Consider the following 24,925-nt stretch of genomic DNA (forward strand, 5'->3'; position numbering starts at 1 on the left):
ATATGTTATCCAGGTTTAATAGCTATATAATATTAAAAGTTTCATTCGAATCCATCCAGTAATTTACGGAGATAAGATCATACATACAGACAGACAAAAATATTTTTTTTTGCTTTCTATTATTCTTCTTAAGTGCCCGTCTATCCATTTCAGTCAAAAATACTAAATGTACAAAATATTTTTACTGTTTTATTATATGTATAGATATACTTTGAATATGTTTTGTGTTACTCAGATTCTGTAAAGACACAGGTAGGTTTAGAACGCCACTAACCTAGGGTTACCAGGAACCTGCACCCCCACAGGGGGAACAGGGTGAAATGGTCCCAGTGTGGGAGGACTGATCACCCGTCTAGTGCTCCCATAGGCGCCCTCAAATAGGTTCCCTATTTTTATGCATACAATTTTGTCATAATTTAACATGGCATACTTTTAGTTATCATAATAATAGTTACGCACAATATTAATTTGGCATAATTTTTAGACACAATTTTTTTACGCATACCATAAGTATAACAATTTTTTAACATAATATTCTTAAGCATATTGGCGGCTTATGAGTGGCCAGAGGGCCGCCCCGCCGCACCCTGACCTACTGCTACACTATAGCTTTATGCAAATCAAAATTATGGTAATATACATTAGCGTAAACTATAATTATAGTTATTGAAAAGGTATGCCAAAAAAACAAGTATGTAAAAAAAATATATATGCCAACTCGTTATGCTAAATTAAATTAGGATAAAAAAATATGCGAAAAAAAGGAATCCCAACTAAATAATACCTTCCTTCACTCACATAACAATATCATATTTGTGAATCGACGTAAACTGATTGTGAGCTATCCACGTTCAATAGACTAGCGGAGATACCCGCGATATATTTTTCGTTTTAAAATACTTACGTTTTATGCACACTTTAGCGCCATCTATATTACGAAGCGCCAAACGCTTTCAGACTTTGACCACATCCTACGAGAATCGAGTACTTTCAGGATAAAAACACTATTGTATCAGGTACCTTAATGCCAAATTTCATAAAAAAATTACCGGCCGAGTAGAAGTGACAAACATACAAACTTTCGCCTTTGTAATATTAGTGGGATAGATTAATTCATTTCTTTGTTGCTCCAATCACACACATGCATAGCAATAAAAAAAAACGGGTAGCACTCCGGGAGCGCGGGCAGAAATGAAAACTTGAATATTAACGTTGCGCATTTTTGACGTCTTACGAAGTCACGTGTCCTGACGCGAATTTAACATTTTTTACCCATCACAGAAAGTGCACAACGCCACATTAAAAAAGACATTTGGAGTAACACAGAGTTGCCGAAGCAATAAAAAAGTCACGGTTCAGTGATGGTATAGCCCGATGAGCAGTCACTGATTTTCAGTTTGTTTTCCATCATTCTTAAAATGAGAGTTGTTAGGTTACAAATCTTTTTGTCAACATACAGCTAAACGTGATTGAGCTTCGTAACTCTTGGCTCTGTCTACCCCGTAATGAAGAAAGACGCGATACAGTACCTATATCAACTTCGCATCCGGTAAAAAAATACTACTACAAGACTTTTTATACACTGGCAATATTTTTTCTACATGCTCAGTTCTGAACAATTTTTAGTATGGGAGTAACTCCGAAATCGCGAAAAAAAACCATGTGTTCTATACAAAATTGAATACTTAAGTCGTGGAAAATGTATGGATCAGCTGATTTTTTTCGCGATTTCAAGGTTGCTTCCATACGAAAAGTTGTTCAGTACCATCGACCGAGCATTTAGATAAAATAATGGCAATGTATAAGAAATCACCATTATATACTATAACTCAAATGAAAAAATGAAAAAAAATTAAAATTTTCTGAATTACTACTTGTGATGTACATAATTGTAACAAATAGAAAAATTCTACCGCATCGATTCCCCACGGAAAGATGTCGTTCATTAAAATTTTCACTGTAGGCACACTTTACATTGACAACCCGAGAGCTGACAGCAAGCAATCCGCTTATTTGTTGTCAATGTAAAATGTGTCTACGGTGGACGTTTTAAAGCTCACTTTTCAATGAACGTCATCTTGCCGAGTGGGAGCGGTGCGGTGGAAATGTGGTACGACCTTACAATAAACCAAATACAAAAAATCTGCAATATGTGGAAGAGATCGGCCACATTGTTGTTGTCAGCGACAGAGGTGCCGCGTTCAGGATCTTTTTGGCGCGAAATTTATTACAGCTGTTATGGTTACATACTAAACTGCTTAGAGAAGTACCGTACGCCTCCTCCACAGGAAGAAAAAACCAAGGGGTCGGCCCCATTACTCCGTCGTCCCCGTTGCGTTGACGACCGTGGACGGATTAAAGCAGAAACTGTATGGTGCTCACACCAATGTAACGGAGTACAACGGAGCAATGTGGCCGGGCCCTGGGTTAAGAGAAATAAGTGAAAATTTAACACAAAACAGCAGCAATAGCTATATATTTTGTAATTAAACTGATTAATCATATCATCAACTTACATACTGATCACGATCCCTTGATCGGCATATACGTGTAAACATGTTTATAGGGCGAACAACAATAGATTTGCTAACTTTACATCAAGGACATAACAATATAATAACGTTGGTTCGCAGAACGCTTCGACCGCTGCGCACGCGCTGTCATTACAATTTTTCAAATGTCAACAAACAGAAGAATGACTTTTACTATATGACTTTAAATTAATTACTATGTACTGTAGTAATGTCAATTTTATGAATGATTGATTATGGAAATGATTCCTTCCTAAAGAAAATTGACGGATCGTAATGACAGCGTGGCCGCAGCGGTCGAAACGCTCTGCGACATGTGTTTCTATATACAATACATATAAAATATATCTGGCACTTCATTCTAACATACATTAGCCTATTCAGGGTATCAAATACATAAATATACTAATAATAAAAATATCCTCAGTGTTCAAACTATCTCTTGGTGAAAATCTTACGTAAATCCGTCTGGTAGTTTTGGAGTTTATCGCGTTCATACAGACAAACTTCTTTTATAATATGAAATAACAATGATGTCGAAACTTACTTTCAGAAACAAAATTGTATAATAACTATTAAAAAGCAGATAAATTATTTTTTTACGCACATTTCTTGTTTAAAAATAAACTTTTATATTTTTACCAACACTAGATATTTAAATATATCAAGAGTAAATTAATATAATATATAACAGCATATAGTGATGTGATGTGATTCATGCCTTTAAGGCGGATATATATTGGTCGTATATACTTTTTTGATCATACTTAAATCTATGGCCATATATAACTATATTTGGTCTCAATATAATGATTTTTACAGACTATGTCTCGGTCACTGACCTTTCTTGACTTTTAAATCGAGAACGCCATCTGTAAAATTGAAATTAAACATAACTAGGGGCCCGTCCCGGCTTCGCTCGGGTAATAACATGATATAAAAAAGAAGCCTAGGTCTACATGCCTAGTCGTGAATGTTTCGTGTGTCTCCGTAACAGATTTCATAAAAATCGATCCTGGAGTTCTTGAGTTCATTCATTACAAACGCAAAATTCAATTCGTACAAAAATTCCTCCGGTAGTTTTTGAGCTTATCGCGTTCGTACAGACAGACAGACTCGTCTTTAAGGAGGATTTATAAGGATCATAGTATTCCAATGAAAGATACAGACTCATTAGATTAGGTATTTAAACAATCTAACAAGTATATTTGTGGCGAGTTGTTCCCGGCCTAGAATAGAGGCGACGACATCGAACAACGAGGCCATAACAGCATTCTCAAAGAGGGGGAGTCGGAGGTTTTTTAATTTGTCTAACAAACTTGTTTTAAATATTCATTACAACTTACCATTAATATTTATTTCATCATAATACAAAATTCGTCTTGGCGCCGATTGCTTCCTGCCATGGCTTTTTCTTCTCCCCTCTTTAACGGACAAGTTCAACACCCCCTCCCCCCCTAAAACCTTCAGATCCTCCTCCAAAACCATGGACTTCACATCACTGGACAGCTTATCATTGCTGATGAAAACGGTCTTGGCGAAAACTGTTTTTTTATCATTCTTGAAAATGTGATTCACGCTCTGCTGGACTAGTTTCTCTATGCGACATTCGAATTTGCTGTCCTTCCCTTTCTCTTGCGGTGGGGGTGGTTTCGTCTCTGTCACTCTGGCTTCTTCGCATTGAGATTCAGTTGATTCGATTGTGATGGATGGAATGGGTGTTGGGTCTTCACGTTCTTTGAGTATCTGTAAGATTATTGTATATTATCGAGATGTCGCAATCGTGAAAAAAATGCGTGATAATAAAAAACCATTTATATATATATATGTATATATCAAATCACACAGATTGAGCTACCCCAAAGTAAGTTCGAGATTTGTGTTATGGGATACTAACTCAACGATACTATATTTTATAATAAATACATATATAGATAAACATCCAAGACCCGGATCAATCAGAAAAAGATCATTTTCCATCATGACCCGACCGGGGATCGAACCCAGGACCTCTCGTTTCAGTGGCAAGAACTTTACCACTGCGCCACCGAGGTCGTCAAAGACAGACAGACAAACATTCGGACAATAGGTGTAATTAAATAAAATCTTGTAAAAGAGAATGAGACTGAAGTGAAGAATTAGATGGTAGATTAAAAAAGTTACGTATAAAAAAGTTACTTAACTCTCAACGCGCCATATGTTAGTAGCAATTTTTGGAAAAAAAAATTAACTAATACAGTTCACAATAAGTCTCACATTTTGTGACAACCCTGACCTGACATCGTCGCCAAGGCCGTCGAACAGCTGCATAACATCATGCATTTCTCTAAACAGGCTCCGGGATACAAGTCCGCCAAAGCAAAGATTATCTAAATGGTGATATCGCTCGAAAACTGTTCGTCACTGTGGTGCTTCTCCCAAAAACATGGCACACATTCTGTCCCTTATATTACTCTGTGTGACCCAGCTGCACGCTGTCACAGATACTGCTGTGTCAGTAGCATCTTATTGGTCTTCACTAATATCATTCACCAGGTCATAATGAAAATGAAACTGTCCTACTACACTGACCCTGGCGACGTGCCGCCGCAGCCGCGTACACTGTCCCCGCACAGCGTCCCGGAGCTGTTGCAGCTCGCGTCGCTCACTGAGGGCGTCCTCTCTGCACGCGCGCGCCGCTCGCAGCTCGCGCGCCAGCCGGCTCAGGTGCTCCACGCTGCGCCGGCGGCTGTTCTGTGATGCTAACTGCGAATTGTTACACATAAAGCTTTATTAACGTCTATTATAACAAGCTGAAAAATGGTGATGAGGATGACCGTGCAAAATGGAGACAAAAAGATAGGAAAGAGCTTGTATTACAGCTGTGGAAGTATCCACAAAAAGCTCTATCTGTAGTAGACTGCATTTAACCTCAGGTCATTGACCATATCTATTGTATCCATCAAAATCTGTTCAGCAGTTTAACCATGAAAATGTTGACAAGACTTACGCATTGATAATATTAGTGGAAGCAAAATTGATTACAGACAAAAATACATACCCTATTCTTTATCCTTCTTCTCAGACCTTTGAGGAACATCAGGTCACCCTCGCAGAGGTTCAGAGACTGCACCCTCTCGGAATACTTTGTAGTTGGGAGCCCTGCTACCTCTTCCACTGTCATGTTGATGCCTCGAGCTAGAATGAAAATATTAATAAATAAATCCTACTATTATTATAAGCTAGCTGCGCCCTGGGGCTTCGCTCCCGTGGGAATTTCAGGATAAAAAAGTACCCTATGTGTTATTCTAGGTTATTTTCTGCTCATGTACCAAATTTCATAACAATTGGTCCAGTAGATAATGCATGATGATGAGGTAATAAACAAACTTACTTTCGCATTTATAATATTAGTTGGGATGGCGTGCGAAAGTTTGTGAGGATGTATGTTTGTTACTCTTTCACTCAAAATCTACTGGACGGATTGTTATGAAATTTGGTACACAGGTAGAATATAACCTGGAATAACACTTTTTAAATTTTTTATCCCAAAATTCCCACGGGAGTGAAGCCTCTGAAACTTTGGCGTCTGATCACACTATTTCATAATGCATATTTATTTATTACCTTATTTATATAGAGCTGGGATAGCTATTTTCTGTTATATTTATGCTATACATCTTTGTAAATGAATGAATCACGAATTGTTTTATATTTTACGATTTAAGAATATGACCAAAAAGTTAAATAGTAGTTACAACAGCATATAGTTGGTGTAGAAGAATTTATTCCAATAAGAACTGCTCAGTATAAACAATCAAGAGCTTCAAAATGTCAACAATTAAGTTAAACACAGCAATACTTTTAAAAGTGAAAGAATACGGCCAATGTAATGCTACATAACAAATCTACGTCATATTACAAAATACCTGTTGCTTCTGAGAACTAGACTCAAATTACAAACTTTTCTACGTACGGAAAACCCGCATACCGTCAAGAATTTCCTGATCCGATTGGTAGGATGATGCGCTTTTCGCATTATCGTCCATTCTTCATTGTAAATTTGTTGTTTGTTTTAATAAATAAAAAATAATCCTCGCCTAAAAATGTATCACAGTTTCCCAAGTTTCCAGGTTATCTTTGATCTGTCACTGTCACTGTCAGTTTTGTCTTCTTCCTTCAGGAATAAAAAATATGGCGTTGGACATAATTCAGACAAATCTTTACTAGTTTTTATCAAATAAACAAATCAAAACGCTGAACAAAAACTGCTTGGTGCGGACTTTATTCTAACTGTAATATGACTTGAGATTGAGACATTCAAAAATGTTAATAGTAACTAAAATATGCTGATAACTGGTGATGCCCAAGCCCAGTTATAGAACTAAGTAAAAAAATATATCTTTTTCTGCAAAATAGCGCCCCCTACGTCAACATACGAAAACTTTCCTTTTGTCTCGTTCAATCCAATATGGCGGCAAATGGTGTATGAAAGGTACGGAATGTTTTGATTCGAAGCGATTATTAAAAACAGTGAAAAATTGTCGAAATCGTAAATTAATAGGCAATGGCCGGTGCGTTAATGAGATAAATGTGTTGAAAATACGTTTCCAGGGTTCAGTGCGTGCGTGTCGCGTTAAAAATTGTGAATTTATTTGTGTGTTTTTTGTGAGTTTTTCGCTGCTAATGTTGCCGTCCGTGGTGATATGTGACCAGAGTTTACGCGATAGATATGTCTACCGACCCTGATAAAAACACTCCATGTCCGGAATCGAATAAGACAGCAGTCACGGTTCTCCCCGTGACAATCGGGGACAAATTTAATGACGAGCAACATAAAGATGAGAAAACGAAGAAAACCCGTTCTGTTTCCTTCCCTGGTGATGACCAGTTAGTTACCCAGTATTTTGAGCCAGCAAACCCTTGGCAAGATGGTGAGTATTCATTTAAATACACTGTAGTACTTCCCAGTTTGATCCAATGAATTTGAACACTTTTATGTTATCCAATTGCCACAATCTTTATTATGAAGAAGGTAGGTACTAAGCTTATTTGAATCAGAAAATAGGTTGTAAATAAGCAAAACTAAACTCTTATTATTTTGAAGCAGTATTTAAACACTTACTTCAATTCAAAATACATCATTATTTTGGATTTTTCCAATTTCTTATAAACTCTGAAACAAGGCTCTAATAAAAACAGAAGTTTTTATTAGACTTATCCCTTGCTATAAATATAGTAGCTACAAAAATAGGTAGCCCAAGTATAAGTGTCCACCTGTCAGTGTGAAGCAATGAATACATTAGTTCACAGTTGTATAAGATTCAAATTTATTGGCATCTGAAAATCTGTATTTTTGTGAACAAAACATAGGCTATTCTTTTGTATAATAAATATAAACAAAACTTATAAAATGATTATGCGGAAACGATGTCAGGAAAATTGTTATGTCTTTATTGTGAAAGCTTGTCAACTGAAATTAAAATTTTAATAAATAAAACACCTATCAAGCACAAATTCTCTCTATCAAATTTTCAGTATTAGCATGTTTTTTTTCTAAATATCATTAGCAACACCAACAGTATTTAGTCATTAGCAACACCCCTACATATTATAAAAAGAAGACTTTCTGTTGTGTCTGTCCATATGTATGTGATAAATTCATAAATTACCAATTATTTATGTTTTGATAGTAATATCCAATTATAGGTGATTTTTCTGGGGAACTAACCATTTTTTTAATGGATATGTATTTTCTACTTATTAACCAAGAGGATAAAACCAAAGGAACCCTTACTTCCTCTTCCTTTGAACCTCACCCCATCTGTTTGTCTGTCTATCCATTTCTCCAGGTTAGTTATATAGTCAAAATATTATGCCACTATAAAAAAAGTACAAAAAAACTGAATAGAATAAATATTTAAGGCGGCGCCCATACAACAAACATTACTTTATTACTGTTTTTATAGACCATGGTACCTACGGAACCCTCGTGCGCAACTCCGAATTTCACTTTGCCGGTTTTTAGGATTTTGTAGCCAAATGGCAAAAATGGAACCCTTATAGATTCCTCATGTCTGTCTGTCGGTCTATACATTAGCTAGGAATATGCCCTTTGGATCATTTCAGTAGATTAAATCTGTCTGGACTTGTGTGATCTCAACCTTAATACCACTCGTGAGCACAGATGGGTTTACGCCCAGTTTCGGTCCAAAAAGTCAGGCGCAAACCCATCTACTAGTCGTTCCCAACCATTTACGTTCATGCGTGAGTCAGATAGGTAATAATTAGGGAACTTTAATGTCACTTCAAAAGATCCAGGTGTTTTGTGTCATACACTTTTCTCTATCTTGGCACCAACACACAAACAACCTATAGTGCTGACATTGTGTTTTGGTCATTTATTTTATTGAAAGCTTTTATTTAACTTCACTTGTATGTATGTTCATTTTTATGACAGTCTACTAAAATTCATTAAATTTTGTTATTTTTGGAAAATCATTTAATGTATTTTAGTGGAGCATCCAACATATGTGACCGTCCTAATCAAAAGGTACCTTATGGCGCCCGGCACTAACGCCATTATTGCCGTTGTTTTGTATTCGAACAACGGCAATTAAGACCTGAGTGCCAGCCGCCATACGGTCCCTATTGATTTGGACAGCCACATATGGATTTCCTAATCGCCTAATACCTATTTACAGTAATGTGTACATGTTACATCTGGTTTACATCATATGTTTTTAGGCTCGTCTTTCAAAGCTGTATTTTTACATATACCTGGAAACTGCGATATTGCGACATTATAGTTTGCAGTAATTTCAAGATATCTGATAGTGACGACCTCGGTGGCGAAGTGGTAAAGTGCTTGCCTCTGAACCGAGAGGTCCCGGGTTCGATCCCCGGTCGGGCATGATGGAAAATGATATTTTTCTGATTGGCCCGGGTCTTGGATGTTTATCAATATGTATATGTATTTGTTATAAAATATAGTATCGTTGAGTTAGTATTCCATAACACAAGTCTCGAACTTACTTTGGGGCTAGCTTAATCTGTGTGATTTGTCCTAATATATTTATATTTATAGTGTATGTAAGGTGATCATGGCTCTAACAACTTTTTATTGCTTTTGTACAACTGCACTTATCCCAGATTATTAAAAATGTAACTAAATACGGAAATAATCGTTATTTTCATCTAACAATCGACATAAATCTTTTTGTAACTATCATACAAAAATTAAATTGGATTTGTAGAAAAATAAATAAATTTTTTTTAGCCAATGCACATCGACACCACTACATCATTCGACCTCGCGCTTGCCAAAACTCAGGGAAAACATAGGAAAATGCCGATAACCGAAAACGACAAGTAAATAAATATATAATGAACGTGCGTACACACGAGTGATGTCGTAGTGTGCGTGCGGGGTGTAAATACACACTACACACACAGACAGATTATATACTATTCTATCCATATCTTTATCTCCGCAAAAAAATACGTTCCGTTACTTTGTCATCATGCTTGACAGGATTTATTTAATCATGATTTATATATCGCATCAAATATATGAAAGGATTTCTTTTATTCGGTGACTAGATGGTGCCCGGGGCTTCGCTCCCGTGAGAATTTTGAGATAATAAAATCTGTCTGTAGTATGCGAAAGTAAATACTTTCAACGACACACGTGCGTATGCGTGCACGCAACGCACTCAGCCACATTTCCGTACAACGAACACGCACAGCTACGCATTAGCTTTTTATTTCTAAAAAAATACGCCTCGATCCGTTTTTTCTATCATGTCATAATTTTTGTGAATCTCAACTCAATTCCATTGATAAGCCCGCTATCAAGCCACGAAACAAATTTGAGAGGAAACGCCTTATTGCTATTTCTCTAACAAAAGTACATGTATGATGATGATACGCGGGGCTTAGGCAGATTTTCAAAGCGTTACGACGATTTCATAAAATTCTTCAAATTTTAACAAAGACTAGAATTCGTTTTACTACCTAAGTATCTTACTTTAAAATAATTAATCTGTACTGTGGCAATGTCAATCTTATGAATTACTAGCTTTTGCACGCGGCTTCGGCCGCGTGAATTTCCCATTTTCCGGGATGAAAGGTACCCTATGCCCTTCTTCATACTTTAAACTACATGTAATTTACAAAATTTCAAGAAGATTGGTTGAGTGAGGAGGTAACAAACAAACTTACTTTCGCATTTATTATATTAGTTAGTATTAGAATTTATTTTGGAAATGATTCCTCAAGAAAATTGACGGATCGCAATGACAGCGCGGCCGCAGCGGCCGAAACGCTCTGAGAACCACTCGCGAACGGAAAATGAAATAAATCCCGCCCCTTTTAGTACCACCGGGTACTTTTCCATATATTTGATATTGTGTATCTAGCTATAGTTAGTTAGCGATTCTTATATCTAACATCCTATCAATATAAATAGTGATCTCAATCTCAATTCCACCAAAAAGCCCACCCATGAGTGAATTTGTAAATTTTCTGTAAAATTTATAAATGTTTAATTTTTTTTTTAATATTCTTTTAGTTAAAAAAATATGTCTGACACTAATGAAACTCTACACGCCGCGTTCAAACGCTCGTGAAATTCACCCTAATGAGAGCCCGCGGCGGAATTCAAAACTCTCGTGATATTCACCCACCAATACAGCTAAACGTGGCCACCCCGTTAAGTTGTCTACCCCGTAAGACGTGATACTCTATCTACACGAGTAGGATTTATTTGTCACCGGGAAACCAATGTGATAACATAGATAAATTTATGTAAACAACTATTATCACTATCACCAACTAACATACAAGTTTACTATGAGATTATGCCGGCTCCGCACTATCGGCAAACAGTTCCAAACTTTGGCGGCTTCGACGTACACTGCCGGTTTTCCCGCGCGGTGTTGTAAAACTCACATACAAACAAAGCGATGTACCCACGTTTCGTTTACGTCGGCGTCTGTCCGAGTTCGTTGATTGTGTTGAGATGTTAGCTATAGCGTGATAGTATAATTCGTTATCTGAATGACAGACGTCGCTATGTCCGCCCCGAACGTTAAAAAGTTAATTACTATTTTCTACTGGGTATACCTCAAAAAATATTAAAATATATTATACTGGCTTTTGCCCGCGGGGACAGAATTTTTTCCGGGATTGAAGGTGCCCTATAACCTTCCCCCTACTTCAAACTACATGTATTCAAAATTTCAAGAAGATTGGTTGAGTAGATATTGATATTTAGAGCGTTAAGCGGTAACAAACAAACGAACAAACTTTACTTTCGCATTTATAATATTAGTTAGGATTTAACTAGCGGCCGGTCCCGGCTTCGCTCGTTTAAAAACATAATAAATTATACCTTAAATGAACCTTCCTCGGGAATCACAATATCTAAACGCTAAAAAATGAGAATTTTACAGACATAATGGCGGCGGCGGCGCGGGGATCCATTTCTTTATTCCTATGTAAAAAAAGCACCGTGTAATAGAGATAGCTAGTAGGTACATAAGTAATTATTTACGTCACCGACTTGCATGCAATGAAGTGCATGTGTCTAGAGCCTTGAAACGGTAACAAGCGATTTTGTTTTTTATGTCAATGTTGTAAGGTCTAATTTGGATTCGTAAATATGTGCGCTTAGGTCGTTTACACACGAATCAATTTTATACTAAGGTAGGAACCCACACAAACTGTTTTATGATGTTGTAAACATAAATAATTTTGGTCTTATTCAACTGTAGGTATTATGCGGGAATAGACTTTTCATAGATAGAGGCAAATAGTCTTAAGAGGTGTTCTGCATTTCATTCGCGGCTGTAATGCCTCGAAGCCAAGGGTCCGTTAGTGTAGTCTACTTCTAATTTATTTATTTTTGCAGGCCTATAGTTGGTATTAGCGGTGGTGGTGTAATGGTTAACCAACTAGTAGAAGGAATAAGGGCTTAGATAAATAAAGTTTTTGACGAAGCATGAGCAAGCATCCGCGGGAGATCAAAAAGCAGTTACTATTCTACTAAAAGTGGTAGTGGTGTAATGGTTAACCCGCCTGTGGATCGAAAGGTCCCAAGTTCGAATCCTACTCGTGCCACATGAGTTTGTATACTAATCTGACTCATGTATAGTAGTTTCAATCGGCCACCATTTGCTTCCGGTGAAGGAAAACATAGTAAGGAAACCTGCACACTGGTTGATTATTAACTTGTGTGTGAAATGGAGAAGGCAATGGAAAACCACACCATTACTAATGCCAAGAAAGTTGTTGTGTGTGTTTAATTCCACGTAATGACCACGACCCTCGGCCATGAGGAGTACGACTATGAAGACGATAGTCGATAAAATATGTAGGTTTTCTTTAGTTTCTTTCAATGCCATTTTTTTGCGAATACATACACAAGTACCTACATTTGTATTAACTTTCTTGAAGATTTGGCTGCGAATTTACGACCTACCGCCTGCATGACTTCGACCCTCTTTGAAAATGCTGTTGTCGCCTGTCTGCTTGTTTTTTTCTTCATTATGTGTGTTCTGTTTGTGTGCCTTAAGGATAAAATGAATTAAACTCGGTCCGTTGCTAGCCAAAAACTAAATCAGTGTGTACACACCTTTATATCTAATGTTCTAAATTACACCTACTCCTTTGTTTTACTAGATGTTAAATTACCGCATAAAGTCCATTGTTTTATTATCTATCGGTTTGTCTGTTTGATTGGATTTATTGGCTATCATGGCGCACTATAGGATAAGTAATATAGATCGGCTAAAAATGGCCTTTCTTTAAAATCGGTCGGCCATATTAGAAGTAGACGGATGGGGAATGTAGATCATTTGGGATAACCTATACTATTATTATAAAGAGGTAAGCGTTTGTGAGTTTGTATGTTTGAGGCGGGCAATCTCCGAAACTACCGAACCGATTTCAAAAATTCTTTCACCATTAGAAAGGTACCCTATCCAAGATTGTTATATAGGCTATATTTTATCTCAAAATTCCCACGGGAGTGAAGCCCCGGGCAACATCTAGTATGTAATAAGGAGACCGATAAGGATAATAGACCGTTTGGAAATCCGATCGGAAAAAAAGACTGATCGTTCCGGAGTGGTTAGCTGAGGCTTATTTTGGGGCTAACATCCGTTCGCGGCTATGAAGTCTTGAAGCCTGGTATCAGTTTAATAATTATTAACCTTAAAATTTCGAAAATTCGTGTGTTTGTAATTTTTGTAACAAATTAATTTTGCCCCTCAACGTGTTGAAGTGAATTACATGTAAACAGTGCATACATGCAGATACATCATCATATCGAGTGTGTTATCGCTAACACTGGTGTCAGATTTTATTCAAGTCGCCTAAAGGCACCTGACATAAGTTACGACTACTTACCGCCGTCTAGTGGCAGGTAGTCGCATGCACACTCGTGAACTAAACTGTCAATCAGTGTGCAGGTTTCTTCACGATGTTTTCCATCACCGGAAGCAAGTGGTGAACAAGTGAACAGCGGAATTAATTCGGCTGATGATAGTATGTACCTATGTATATATTTATACATGACACTGGTTTCGGAAACGGTATATTGCCGTCGTGTTAAGCTGAATGGAAAAAAGTGGTGTTATATTTAGAAAAACATTTGGCACGTGGCCGCGCATTGTGCGATGAGCGGCCGATTAACTCTATGGACTGTAGGACGTGTGCGAAAGTTGGTTGTAGTAAACACATTCAAAGTCCAAGCTTTTGTTCAAAAAATTCGACCGATTTTGATGAAACTAAGTATACATATAGGCGAGGGCACCCGTTCAAATATAGGTTAGATTTTTTTCCCAAAAATCATCCCCCTATTTGACTAAATGGGGCTGAAAGTAGTTCCGCTTTCACAGAATAGCTCATGCGGGCGAAGCCGCGGGGAAAAGCTAGTAGTATACCTATGTAATAGTAAATTTGAAGTGATTTAAAAACAAAATTAAGGGGCTTGATGACAACGAAAAAATAATTGTACTTCAATGAGAACAAAAAAATACCAAATGTTACCATAATAAATAAAATTCAGTGTATAAAATGACGTTTAATACTGGCCACTAAAATACAGGGCCTATTTAAAAAATTAATAGCTAGTTAGCTAGTTAGTCTATTGATAAAAAGTGACGTTTGACTACGTCGTGTTTGATTTTGTAGCCCATGCAGGCATCAACACTACCATACAATCGTGCTGCATACGCGGTAAAGCTGTCTAGGAATAAACCTGACCATCGCAACCATATATAATTATTGTCATATCAAGTAATTAGCGTAATTGTAATGGCCTCAAAACAATAAATTAAACGAGACACGTGATGATATCACGTGGGATGGTGTGGTGAACACACCATCACATAGACTACATATTTTTAAAAGTTTAGATTTTTCCATGTCGCTTTAGTTTTCGTGACACAAGTCCACCTGGATCATCAAGCGGTCGTCTGTGATCAAAAGGTCCGAGGTTCGAATCCTCACAAGACACATAAAAGTGTGCAATTTTCGAAATTTAGTAATATGATGATTCATGTGAAGAAACGAAGAAGACACGAAACGTGTACACTACACTGGTTTGGGGGTATGCGAATGCTGCGCTCTGGGGCTTCGCTCCCGTGGGAATATCGAGTTAAAAGTAGACTATGTGTTACTCCAGGTTATATTCTAGCCGTGTATCGAATTTCATAACACTCCATCCAGTACTTTTTGCGTGAAAGAGTAACAAACAGACACATAATACATCCTCAAAAACTTTCGCATTTATATTAGTATTTAAAAACATGTTCTTGTCGGCGGAGTTCTTTCAATCTCTCTCTCTATCTTCAGCCATCGTTTTGACCTCCCTATACGACATGGGTCGTGCTCTCTCCATTATACATATGTGGTCGTCCAAATCAAAGGGGATCTTATGGCGGCTAGCACTTGGGTCTTTAGTGCCATTGTTCCAATACGAAACAGCAATAAAGACCTTAGTCCTAACCGCCATAAGGTCTCTTTTGATTTGAACGACCACATAGATATATGGTCTTTATTCCTTTTTTTGGCATGGTACCCTAAGAAAATATAAACATGTGTTTTCAACCTGAAAGCTGACATCAATGTCAAATCTCTGTACATAATGTTTGCGACTGAGCTTACATCATCAGCTGGTGAGTCAGTCGGGACAAAACTGAATGTTCCGAACAGAAATACACTTCTAGGAACGTAGACTGAGTGCCGTCATACAAATGTCTATGTGTTAACGTTTAATAAACAGATTATTTTTGACGATCTTCGTGGCCTCATGGTTATCACAAATCAACTGTCTAAATAACAGTGTAAACTGCATCAAAATCCGTTGCAAGAAAGCTTAGAAACAGACAGGCCCAGAGGAGTACTTAGTTTTATATTATGTAGCGACTACCTGTCGCTTGCGGCTCCGTCCGAGCCGGAAATTCTTATGTCACTCTCCAATTCTCTATCTCCACACCTAAAAGCACCTCGAACCCAATGCTCCGTTTTGACGTGACAGAAGGACGAACAAACACATATATATATATTAATACTAGCTTTTGTACCGCGGGGCTGAACTTCCTGTGAACTTCCCACGGGAACAGTAATTTTCCGCGATTAATGTTGCCCTATGTCACACACATACCCTATGAATAAATTTAGTTTGAAGTATGAAGTAATAGTACTTCATACTACATGTATTCAAACTACATGTATGCAAAATTTCAAGAAGATTGGTTGAGTAGATAGAGCGTGAAGAGGTAACAAACATACTTTCGCATATATAGTTAGGATTGTAAAAGTGTTTTTTCATGGATATCATATTCTACAAAGTTTACTAAAATACCTGACAGAGAGAAAGACTGACCTAAATCCTATCCTACTAATATTATCTAATGCGAAAGTATATGTGTGTATGTAGTGTATGTATGTTTGTTACACTTTCACGCTTGATCTACTGGACCGATTGTTATGAAATTTGCTACACCGGTAGAATATGGAATATCACATAGGGTCTTACACACTACATATATTTTTATCCCGAAATTCCCACGGGAGCAAAACCCCGGGGCGCAGCTAGTAAATGTCTATGTGGAGTGTGAGCCATTGAGTGTTATCGATATAGGTTTTTATTTTTAAAACCTAGGGTTTCCGCGCCTTGACACCGTGTCCTCGCCTTGACAGTGACACTAAATCATTACGAGCTATTCACGAGTCTCGAAATAAAGCCGACTGCTAATGACCGCCACTTATGAGAGTATGACGAAGAGGTGCTAATATTCGCATTGTTATATTATATGTTATTATTCATAATCATTATCGTTATTTAGGAGCATAGCTAGACGGTACTTGGTGGTTCTCAGAGCGATTCGACCGCTGCGGCCGCGCTGTCATTACGATCCGTAAATTCTTCTTGAGCAAGGAATCATTTCCAAAATCAATCATTCATTTTTATGAACGTTACACATTAGCACATTACAGATTAATGATTTTAAAGTCAGTAAAACTAATTCTTGTCTTTGTTAAAATTTGAAGTATTATTGGTCGGAACGCTCTGGGAAACACCTCATGATGCCATACAATTATAGATGTATTAAATAGTTCATACAATATATGCCATGCCACAGCGGGAAGCGACTTTGTTTTATTACGTGGAGATAATAAAACAAAGTCGCTTCCCGTTGTGTGTATGTCCATGTATGCTCAGATCTTTTAAATTACGCAACGGATTTTGATGCGGTGATTTTTAGTGTATAGTTAGATACCTGAGGATGGTTAGGGATTTATTACATTGGTAGGTATTAAACGAGCGGAGCCGGGACGGGCCGCTTGTTTAATATAGTATATTCAGTGTTGTCTTATCTAGAGCTTGTAGTCGTAAGTTAAAAAGAGAGAAAGAGACACCTAATGCATTGCTCCAACAAATTTGTTTGATGATATGCGGGGTTGAAGCATATGGAGCAGGAAAGCTGTTCCGCCATAACTCCGCCCCTTTCCGAAGTAGAAGAATTATTTAATTTTTCAATTAATTTAAAACTTTTACATTTTTGTCAAGCGAATTTCTCCTAAACAGTATCTCCTAATCAGTATTGAATAACGATTAACGTTATTCAAATAATTAGGTACATATTATTTACCTTCAAAATTGTCCTTTACCTCATTTAATTTAAATGAATACTTTTACAAGTTACTTGCGGCCCGTTCCCGGCTTCGCTCGGGTAAAAACATAATAAATTATACACCTAAGCCTTCCTCAGGAATCACACTTATCTATTGGTGAAAACCACATGAATATCCGTGTCGTTTTTGAGTTTATTGCCAACTAGACACGGCACAGGACTTTGTTTTATAATATGTAAGGAAGGGATTACAGATTTAAAATTACACGCAACCGAAAAATCCAGCTAAACCATCGCTAACATTGGTAATTCCTCGATGAGCTAACGATAAGCTACTCACGATTCGAACAATTGTGCAAACCCGGTCCGGGTCGCTAGTGATATTGTAATCTGCGCGTGGGGCGTTGGTTGTAAGCCGTAATAACATTTGTAACCTTGACCTTCCACGGCTAAGGTCACGCCCGTGAGCACCGCGTCCTTATTCTGTTGATGTGACACGTGTACACTGTTTTCACCGAATTAGCTACAGTCCAGCACGGCGAACTGCACAGAGAAAGATAAAGAAAAAGTAGGATTCGTTGTAACTTCCTTGCCCTTAAATTTTCGCTTGCGCGATAAAGAAAAATGCATATTAGAAAATAGCTGCCAGTCCCGGATTTGTTCGGGTAAAAACGTAAATTATACACCTAAACCTTCCTCAGATATCACACTATCTATTGATGAAAACAGCATGAAAATACGTGCAATAGTTTTTGAGTTTATCGCGAACAGACAGACACTATTGTATACATACGGGGTAACTTAATATTTGTTCCATCTTCTATACTATTGTTATAAACAGGTAAGCGTTTGTGAGTTTGTATGTTTGAGGCGGGTAATCTCCAAAACTACCGAACCGATTTCAAAAATTCTTTCACCGTTTGAAAGGTAGGTAGCGGTGCAAGGTTAAAGAGTCAATTCCATCCCATGTGGATCGAGTAGGATTCGAACCGGGCACCTTTCGGATCACAGGCGTATGTCTTCGACAATCATGTACCTACATTTATTGGAATGTTTATATCTCGACATTTGTATAAGACTGAAGATTATTATTATAATTATTATTTATTGAGAAAATGTTCAGTTAAATGTAGGTACCTCTGTTTCGCGGTAGAAGCGGCGAGTTTGCATTGAATTTGGGTAGGTTGATGTTCTGTTGACTGGACACAAACGATGTCGCAGGATGATAATACTCATGAAGTTATACTCCGAATTACTTTTTAGACTGCCAGAGGTAGAACTTGGTACAGAGGTCGTCTGCATGGGTACCTCACTCTCATCTATGTCAGCCGCCAAACAGCAGTGCTTGCATTGTTGTGTTCCGGTTGAAGGGCGAGAGAGGCGGTGTGATCACAGGATACAAAAGATCCTAGGACACAAAGTTGGTGACGCCCGCGTGACACTCCTGGGCAGCATTATATTTATGTTTAAATAGATATCTGGTGAGGGTACAAAGCGCTTCGATCTGAGTCATCTCCATTTTTACCGCAGTTGGTTTAAACGTGAGTGTGGTTTCAGTAAACCCGCTTGAAAACATTGGTTTCTTCCATCAGTCAATACCGCGCTTAATGTGTTTATGTGCTCGCCGTCTCGCTCGCACGCCCCTGTGTGCATATAGCTCTGTCCCGCTCACCCGCCGGCAAGTGGAGCACTGGGTCACTGGATGACATCATGCTGAAGCGAGATGAGATTATTGGAGTTTGTTTTTATTGTGCGAATTGAATTTTAAATTAAAATGGAATTGGCACAATGAAAACAATGATGGATTAGATTTTTTAATTCTTCCTTCATGAGGAGTTAGTGTGGCCGTCAAAAGGTATCTGACATGATATTTTTACAACTATCTACCTACCTAGGTAGTCTTAGTATATTTTTAAATGTGAACAGATCTAATTTGTAAGTGTGAATAGATAAGGAAATAAAAATAAAATGGGGCCAGGGAAGCTCACACTAATGGTTCCGTACAAAAGTTTATCGGCACCTTAGGCTGTCTGTCAAGTCAGTGTTTCTCAGGAACGCGTACACTCATAGGATTGCAAATGTTATATATATTATTTAATTTAAAAATAATGATAATATGAATATACACATACAATATACATGTTAGAAGACTTAGGTGAAGGATTGTGTGAAATTATGATACAATTGCTTTTCCTCAAACTATAGATAGTCAATCGAAACACAATAAATAGTTGACTATCAAGCGGCAACTGGAGAAAAGGCTGCGGTGAAGATTGTCGCGCCGCTTCTTCGTATGCGCTTTGGAAATTAGTTAGCTTTAGTTATAAGTAATTTCGTCGCTTATTGCCCATAAACACATTAGGTACACAAAGAATACAGATTAGGCAAATATGGAGCAAATGCGGACTTATTGCTCAGCAATCTCGTCCAGCCAGCCTTTGGGTAGAGAAGAGGAACAAAAGGAGGAAAAGGAAGCAGGGGGTGGGCACAGCAACCAGTTAATATAATAAACGTAATACATACATTTACTTACATAAATAGATACATAAACAAATAAATACAATATAAATAAACACACATAAACACTTATACAAACAGATATAAGCAGATTTGAACAAATGAACAAGACAATAATAATGATGAAAAAAATAATGAATCAACACGAAAGATAATTCTCCTTGAGACGTTTTTTGAAGGTGTATTAAGATTCTAGGATATACTATAATTCCACCCAAATTCCATGTAAATCCAGTGATTTAGTAAATACAATTGTAATACGACCAAACTTTGGCAGTTAATCATCACACGTCTACCCAAATTCCACTTTATGTGTGGTCGGTACAGCAACAGATTGTCAGACTCTCCTTCTCCCTGTCTGTTTCTCACCGATTCCTCTTGGTCATATCCTGCCGAACGCACTCCAACCACCTCTTTATTATTATGTTATAAATATTTCTTTAGGAAATTCAAAATAAACAATGTATTAAGAAATTAGACCTTCACAGGCACGTTTTCACGTCAATTTTTATATTAAATAACAATTTCTCACAAGCTACAAACTACTTACATTTATAATTCACGATTTCTTTCCCAGTGCCCCTCACGACCAGAGCCGAATTGGCAGCGGAATATCTGGAGGCGTGTCGGAAACACGAGACGCTACCGATCGACGGCGTGCTGCAACAAATACGGGTGAGCGGTCTCCCTGTAGCAAAACGGGATAGGTTGACTTCCAAATTGTACTCAATCTCTCTGTTATCCCTTTTTCTCACCATCGAATCGATTCGAAGTGAGAGGCAGCGAACCAATTATACACCTTTCTAATGGTGAAAGAATTTTTGAAATTGGTTCGGTAGTTTCGGAGATTACCCGCCTCAAACATACAAACTCGCAAACGCTTACGGTAAGCGTTTATGAGTTTGTATCTTTGAGGCGGATGTTTGAGTTTGTATGTTTGTTTTATCTATGTTATTATTATAAAGAAGTAAGCGGTTTACTTCTTTATAATAATAATAGTCCTCTGTCGCGTCTGTCTGTCTATTCGCGATAAACTCAAAAGCTACTACGCGGATTTTCATGCGGTTTTCACCAATAGCTAGTGTGGTTCCTGAGGAAGATTTAGCTTTCTAATTTATTATTATTTTTACCCGAGCTAAGCCGGGACGGGACCGCTACTGTCAAATAAATAAAAAAATACCTATTATGCATGTTTAAATCTCCAGGAGTTGCCAGACTCGGCAATGGGCTTCGGCAGCCGAGCGGCGAGGCTCACGCTGTCTGAATGTATACTGCTGGGCTCGGCGCCGGCGGACGCGTTGGAGGCGGTGCTCCGCAAGGTGCAGTTCCGCAGGATCGAGGTGGACCACGCGGCACAAGACGACGAGGGCGCGGTGAGATACTGTGTTCTTCTTCTTCTTCTACTTCAGTACATTGTCATCCAATGCTGAACTGGAATTCGTGTTTCGCAATCCTTACATTTTATAAAAGAACTCCCTCTATCGCGTGAGTTGACTTTGATGTCAGCTTTCAGGTGGGAAACGATTAATTTGCCTTCAGCACAGGTTTATATTTTCTTAGGGTACCCTACCAAAAAAAGGAATAAGGACCATATGATGGAGAGGGCACGACAGCTTGTCGTACAGGGAGGTCAAAACGATGGCAGAAGATAGAGAGAGATGGAAATAACTTCGCCGACAAGAATGATGTTTTTAAATCCATCCTATATTATAAATGCGAAAGTTTGCGAGGATTTATTGTGTGTATGTTTATTACTCTTTTACGCAAAATCTACTGGACCGATTGTTATGAAATTTGATATACGGGTAGAATAAAACCTGGAATAATACATAGAGTACTTTTTATCCCGAAATTCCCATGGGAGCGAAACCTCGGGGCGCAACTAGTGTCTGTATTAACACGAAAAGTACCGGGCGGATTTTTGTATACGGTTTTCACCAATGGTTAGTGTTATTCCTCAAATTTATTACAGTTATACCCAAGCGAAATATGCCGCGAGTAATACATTCATGTGGACAAATGGCACACATTGAGTTAGCCTCAAAAGTAAGTTCAAAACTTGTGTTCTTCTGCTGCAATAACATTTTTCATAATGATCCTCTTCATTCTCCGGCGCCAGGACACTGATTTTCAGATCTTTTTGAAACGTCAGCCCCCACCCCTCGACTCTCAAGTAAATAAGTCCAGCCAGTTGCGCTAATGGATTGTGTGTCCCCAGGAAGCGTTATTCGACATGATAGAGTATTACGAGAGTGCTACCTCGATCTGCCTGAGCGGACCGAGGCAGTTCGGCATCAGGGGGTGGCAGGCTGCCGCCAGGATGATCAAGAAGGTAAATTATTTATTTATTTATTTATTTATTTATTTATTAGCACACAAAACAGATTACAATCATGAGCAAGATATAATAATAACATATAAAAGTGTAGATCTAAATAGTAATCCAAACATATGCATGCCTAACAAGGCTTAAACTTAAAGGTTAGATAATAATTACGCTAGAAAGCTAAAAAGCAAGTTTAGAACAAAACAAACAGTAGATAACAATTTTGAATAATTTTGAATATAGAGAGAACGATTAAACAATGAAAAGTACATGAAAAAAGAAAAGTCAATTATTCCTTAAATGTTCCATTATCTGCCGCCGGAACTTAAACAGTGAAAACAAATAAATGTCTATTTCCCTATTAGAGGCTAAGATTTCATTGTACTGGCGACACATTCTGACCAAGGGATTGTAGTAAGACGTATTATTGGAATAAATTTGAAGATTAAAGGCATTATAGTTGCGATTTCGAGATCTAAAATGAGTATTGAAGTTAAGAGCTAAAAGAAGGTTGGACGAGTCAATATGGTTGTGTATAATTTTATAAAGTATTATGAGATTAGTTATATCTCGACGTGTATGAAGAGAGGTTACTTGAAAGTATTCCAATCGTTCCTGATACGATGTGAGTGCACGGCCCATACCACGTCTATAGCTTACAATCTTTAGACAACGCTCCTGTATCCTTTCTATTCTGTTGCTATGCACATCATAAAATGGAGACCAAACTGCAGAATTATATTCAAGTATGCTACGTATAAGCGAGTAATAAAGATGTAGAAAACTGCGGGTCTCTCTGAAGTCTTTGGTGATTCTGCAGATGAAACCGAGCAGTTGAGAGCAGCGCCGAATAATATAATCATAGTGATCCCGGAAAGATAACTGACTGTCAAAGAAGACCCCAAGGTCCTTAGCAAGATTCTTACGAGCGAGTATTATACCTTCCAATGTGTAATCATATGTGATTACGATAGACTTTCTAGTGAAAGTTATAACAAAACATTTGTCGACATTGAGTTGCATATAGTTTTTATTACACCAGTTAGATAGTACATACAGATCGCTCTGCAGCGCCATCGTATCTGAGGACTCTTTGATCGCAGCAAAAATTTTTAGGTCATCTGCGTAAAGAAGACAGGGACAAGAAAGGTTCTCAACAAGATCATTTATGAAAATCACAAAGAGCAGAGGTCCCAAGTGACTTCCCTGCGGTACCCCAGACGTAACAGTGACAGGTGTCGATAGATAGCCTTTGACAGCCACCAGTTGACTCCTAAGTCTCAAATAAGACTGAAGCCAACGAAGCAGAGAGCCATGAATGCCGTATGCTGCTAGTTTTATACAGAGAGCTCTATGGTTAACTTTGTCGAACGCTTTAGAAAAATCTGTGTACACAGAGTCGACTTGCACGTTTCTAGCAAAAGCACTACAAAGAAAGTTTTTATACTCAAGTAAGTTAGACGTGGTAGATCTAAGAGAAACAAAGCCATGTTGTTGTGGGTGAAGATAGGGTTTGAAATGGTTATACAATGTGTCGTACACAATACTCTCGAATATTTTTGCGAAACAAGATAATAGGCTAATAGGTCTATAATTTTGACACTGATTTTTATCACCTGATTTGTAGATAGGAACAACATGAGCAATTTTCCAAAGAGTGGGGAAAGTTCCTGACTGTAATGATTTGCAAAATAAGATATGCAATGGTTCACATAATTCTTTTGAACAAGTTTTAATAAAGATGGCAGGAATACCGTCAGGTCCGGGTCCTTTATTAGCGTCCAAGGCATTTAATTTGTTTAAGACCATTTCTTCTGTGATCGTTACAGAATTCAAAGTATTATAATTTCTATCCGTAAAATCAAAGTTACTTTCAAGCGAATCTTTTTCAAAAACTGAGCTAAAATACGAAGAAAATAATTCACTTATTTGAGATGGGTCATTTGATGAAGTATCGCAGTAACTCATGGACAAGGGAACCTGGTTCACACCTTTTTTTGCATTAACAAACCTCCAAAAGCTCTTTATATCATGTTCTAAGGAGTCCTCAACTGACGCAATAAATCTTTGGTAACTCGTCTTAATTAATCGTTTACTCAAATTTCGGTAATGGGAAAAGTTATCATAATCACAAGGATTCCCATAATTTTTATACAGTTTATGAAATTTGATCTTCTTATTAAGGCAACGAATTACTGCAGGACTAAACCAAATAGGATATTTAGAATTTTTATTTTTGCAGAGAGGGGTATTCCTACTAATTATGTCATTGACAATGTCATAGAACTTACCTAGATCGGCATCTATGTCAGAACATGATAGGATGGAATGCCAATCAATTAATGAAAGTTCTGATTTAATGTTTTCATAATTACATTTATAAAAATTAAAACGCTGACGATGTTTCGGCTTCAGAAAACTACTCG

The 24,925-nt window shown here is 37.7% G+C and overlaps 2 protein-coding genes across 3 annotated transcripts in view; one reads left to right on the plus strand and one right to left on the minus strand.

Annotated features, from left to right (window-relative positions):
- Positions 1–1,218: 1,218 nt before the first annotated feature.
- LOC128682019 (uncharacterized) lies at positions 1,219–6,667 on the minus strand. Of its 2 annotated transcripts, none has more exons than XM_053766471.2 (5): positions 6,487–6,667; positions 5,572–5,708; positions 5,103–5,276; positions 3,878–4,277; positions 1,219–3,403 (listed from the first exon to the last, which is right to left on the minus strand). In XM_053766471.2, exons 1-5 carry the CDS (start codon positions 6,557–6,559, stop codon positions 3,366–3,368), a joined length of 822 nt encoding a protein of 273 aa, XP_053622446.1. In that variant the 5' UTR covers positions 6,560–6,667; the 3' UTR covers positions 1,219–3,365. The 2 variants fall into 2 exon arrangements, with proteins under 2 accessions (XP_053622446.1, XP_053622447.1); XM_053766472.2 differs by having other exon boundaries at positions 6,502–6,665.
- Positions 6,668–6,963: 296 nt separating this feature from the next.
- The window catches only part of LOC128682008 (uncharacterized protein), a 37,550-nt gene continuing 19,588 nt past the window's right edge, over positions 6,964–24,925 (plus strand). The window contains exons 1-4 of the mRNA XM_053766430.1: positions 6,964–7,444; positions 20,751–20,848; positions 21,379–21,546; positions 22,392–22,505. Of these exons, the coding sequence (XP_053622405.1) occupies positions 7,243–7,444; positions 20,751–20,848; positions 21,379–21,546; positions 22,392–22,505 (582 nt within the window). The 5' untranslated portion in view covers positions 6,964–7,242. The remainder of the gene's footprint in view (positions 7,445–20,750; positions 20,849–21,378; positions 21,547–22,391; positions 22,506–24,925) is intronic.

Source organism: Plodia interpunctella, chromosome 29 (genome assembly GCF_027563975.2).
Source record: "Plodia interpunctella isolate USDA-ARS_2022_Savannah chromosome 29, ilPloInte3.2, whole genome shotgun sequence".
Lineage (NCBI taxonomy): Eukaryota > Metazoa > Arthropoda > Insecta > Lepidoptera > Pyralidae > Plodia > Plodia interpunctella.

What these genes read in the sequence shown, in the direction of transcription:
- LOC128682019 (XM_053766471.2), bottom strand. Translation starts at nt 6,559, where the DNA reads ATGGACGATAATGCGAAAAGCGCATCATCCTACCAATCGGATCAGGAA. An exon ending in GAAGAAGGATAAAGAATAGG is followed by an intron (nt 5,277 to 5,571) that starts GTATGTATTTTT and finishes AACAATTCGCAG; the next exon opens with TTAGCATCACAGAACAGCCG. An exon ending in TGCGGCGGCACGTCGCCAGG is followed by an intron (nt 4,278 to 5,102) that starts GTCAGTGTAGTA and finishes ATAATCTTACAG; the next exon opens with ATACTCAAAGAACGTGAAGA.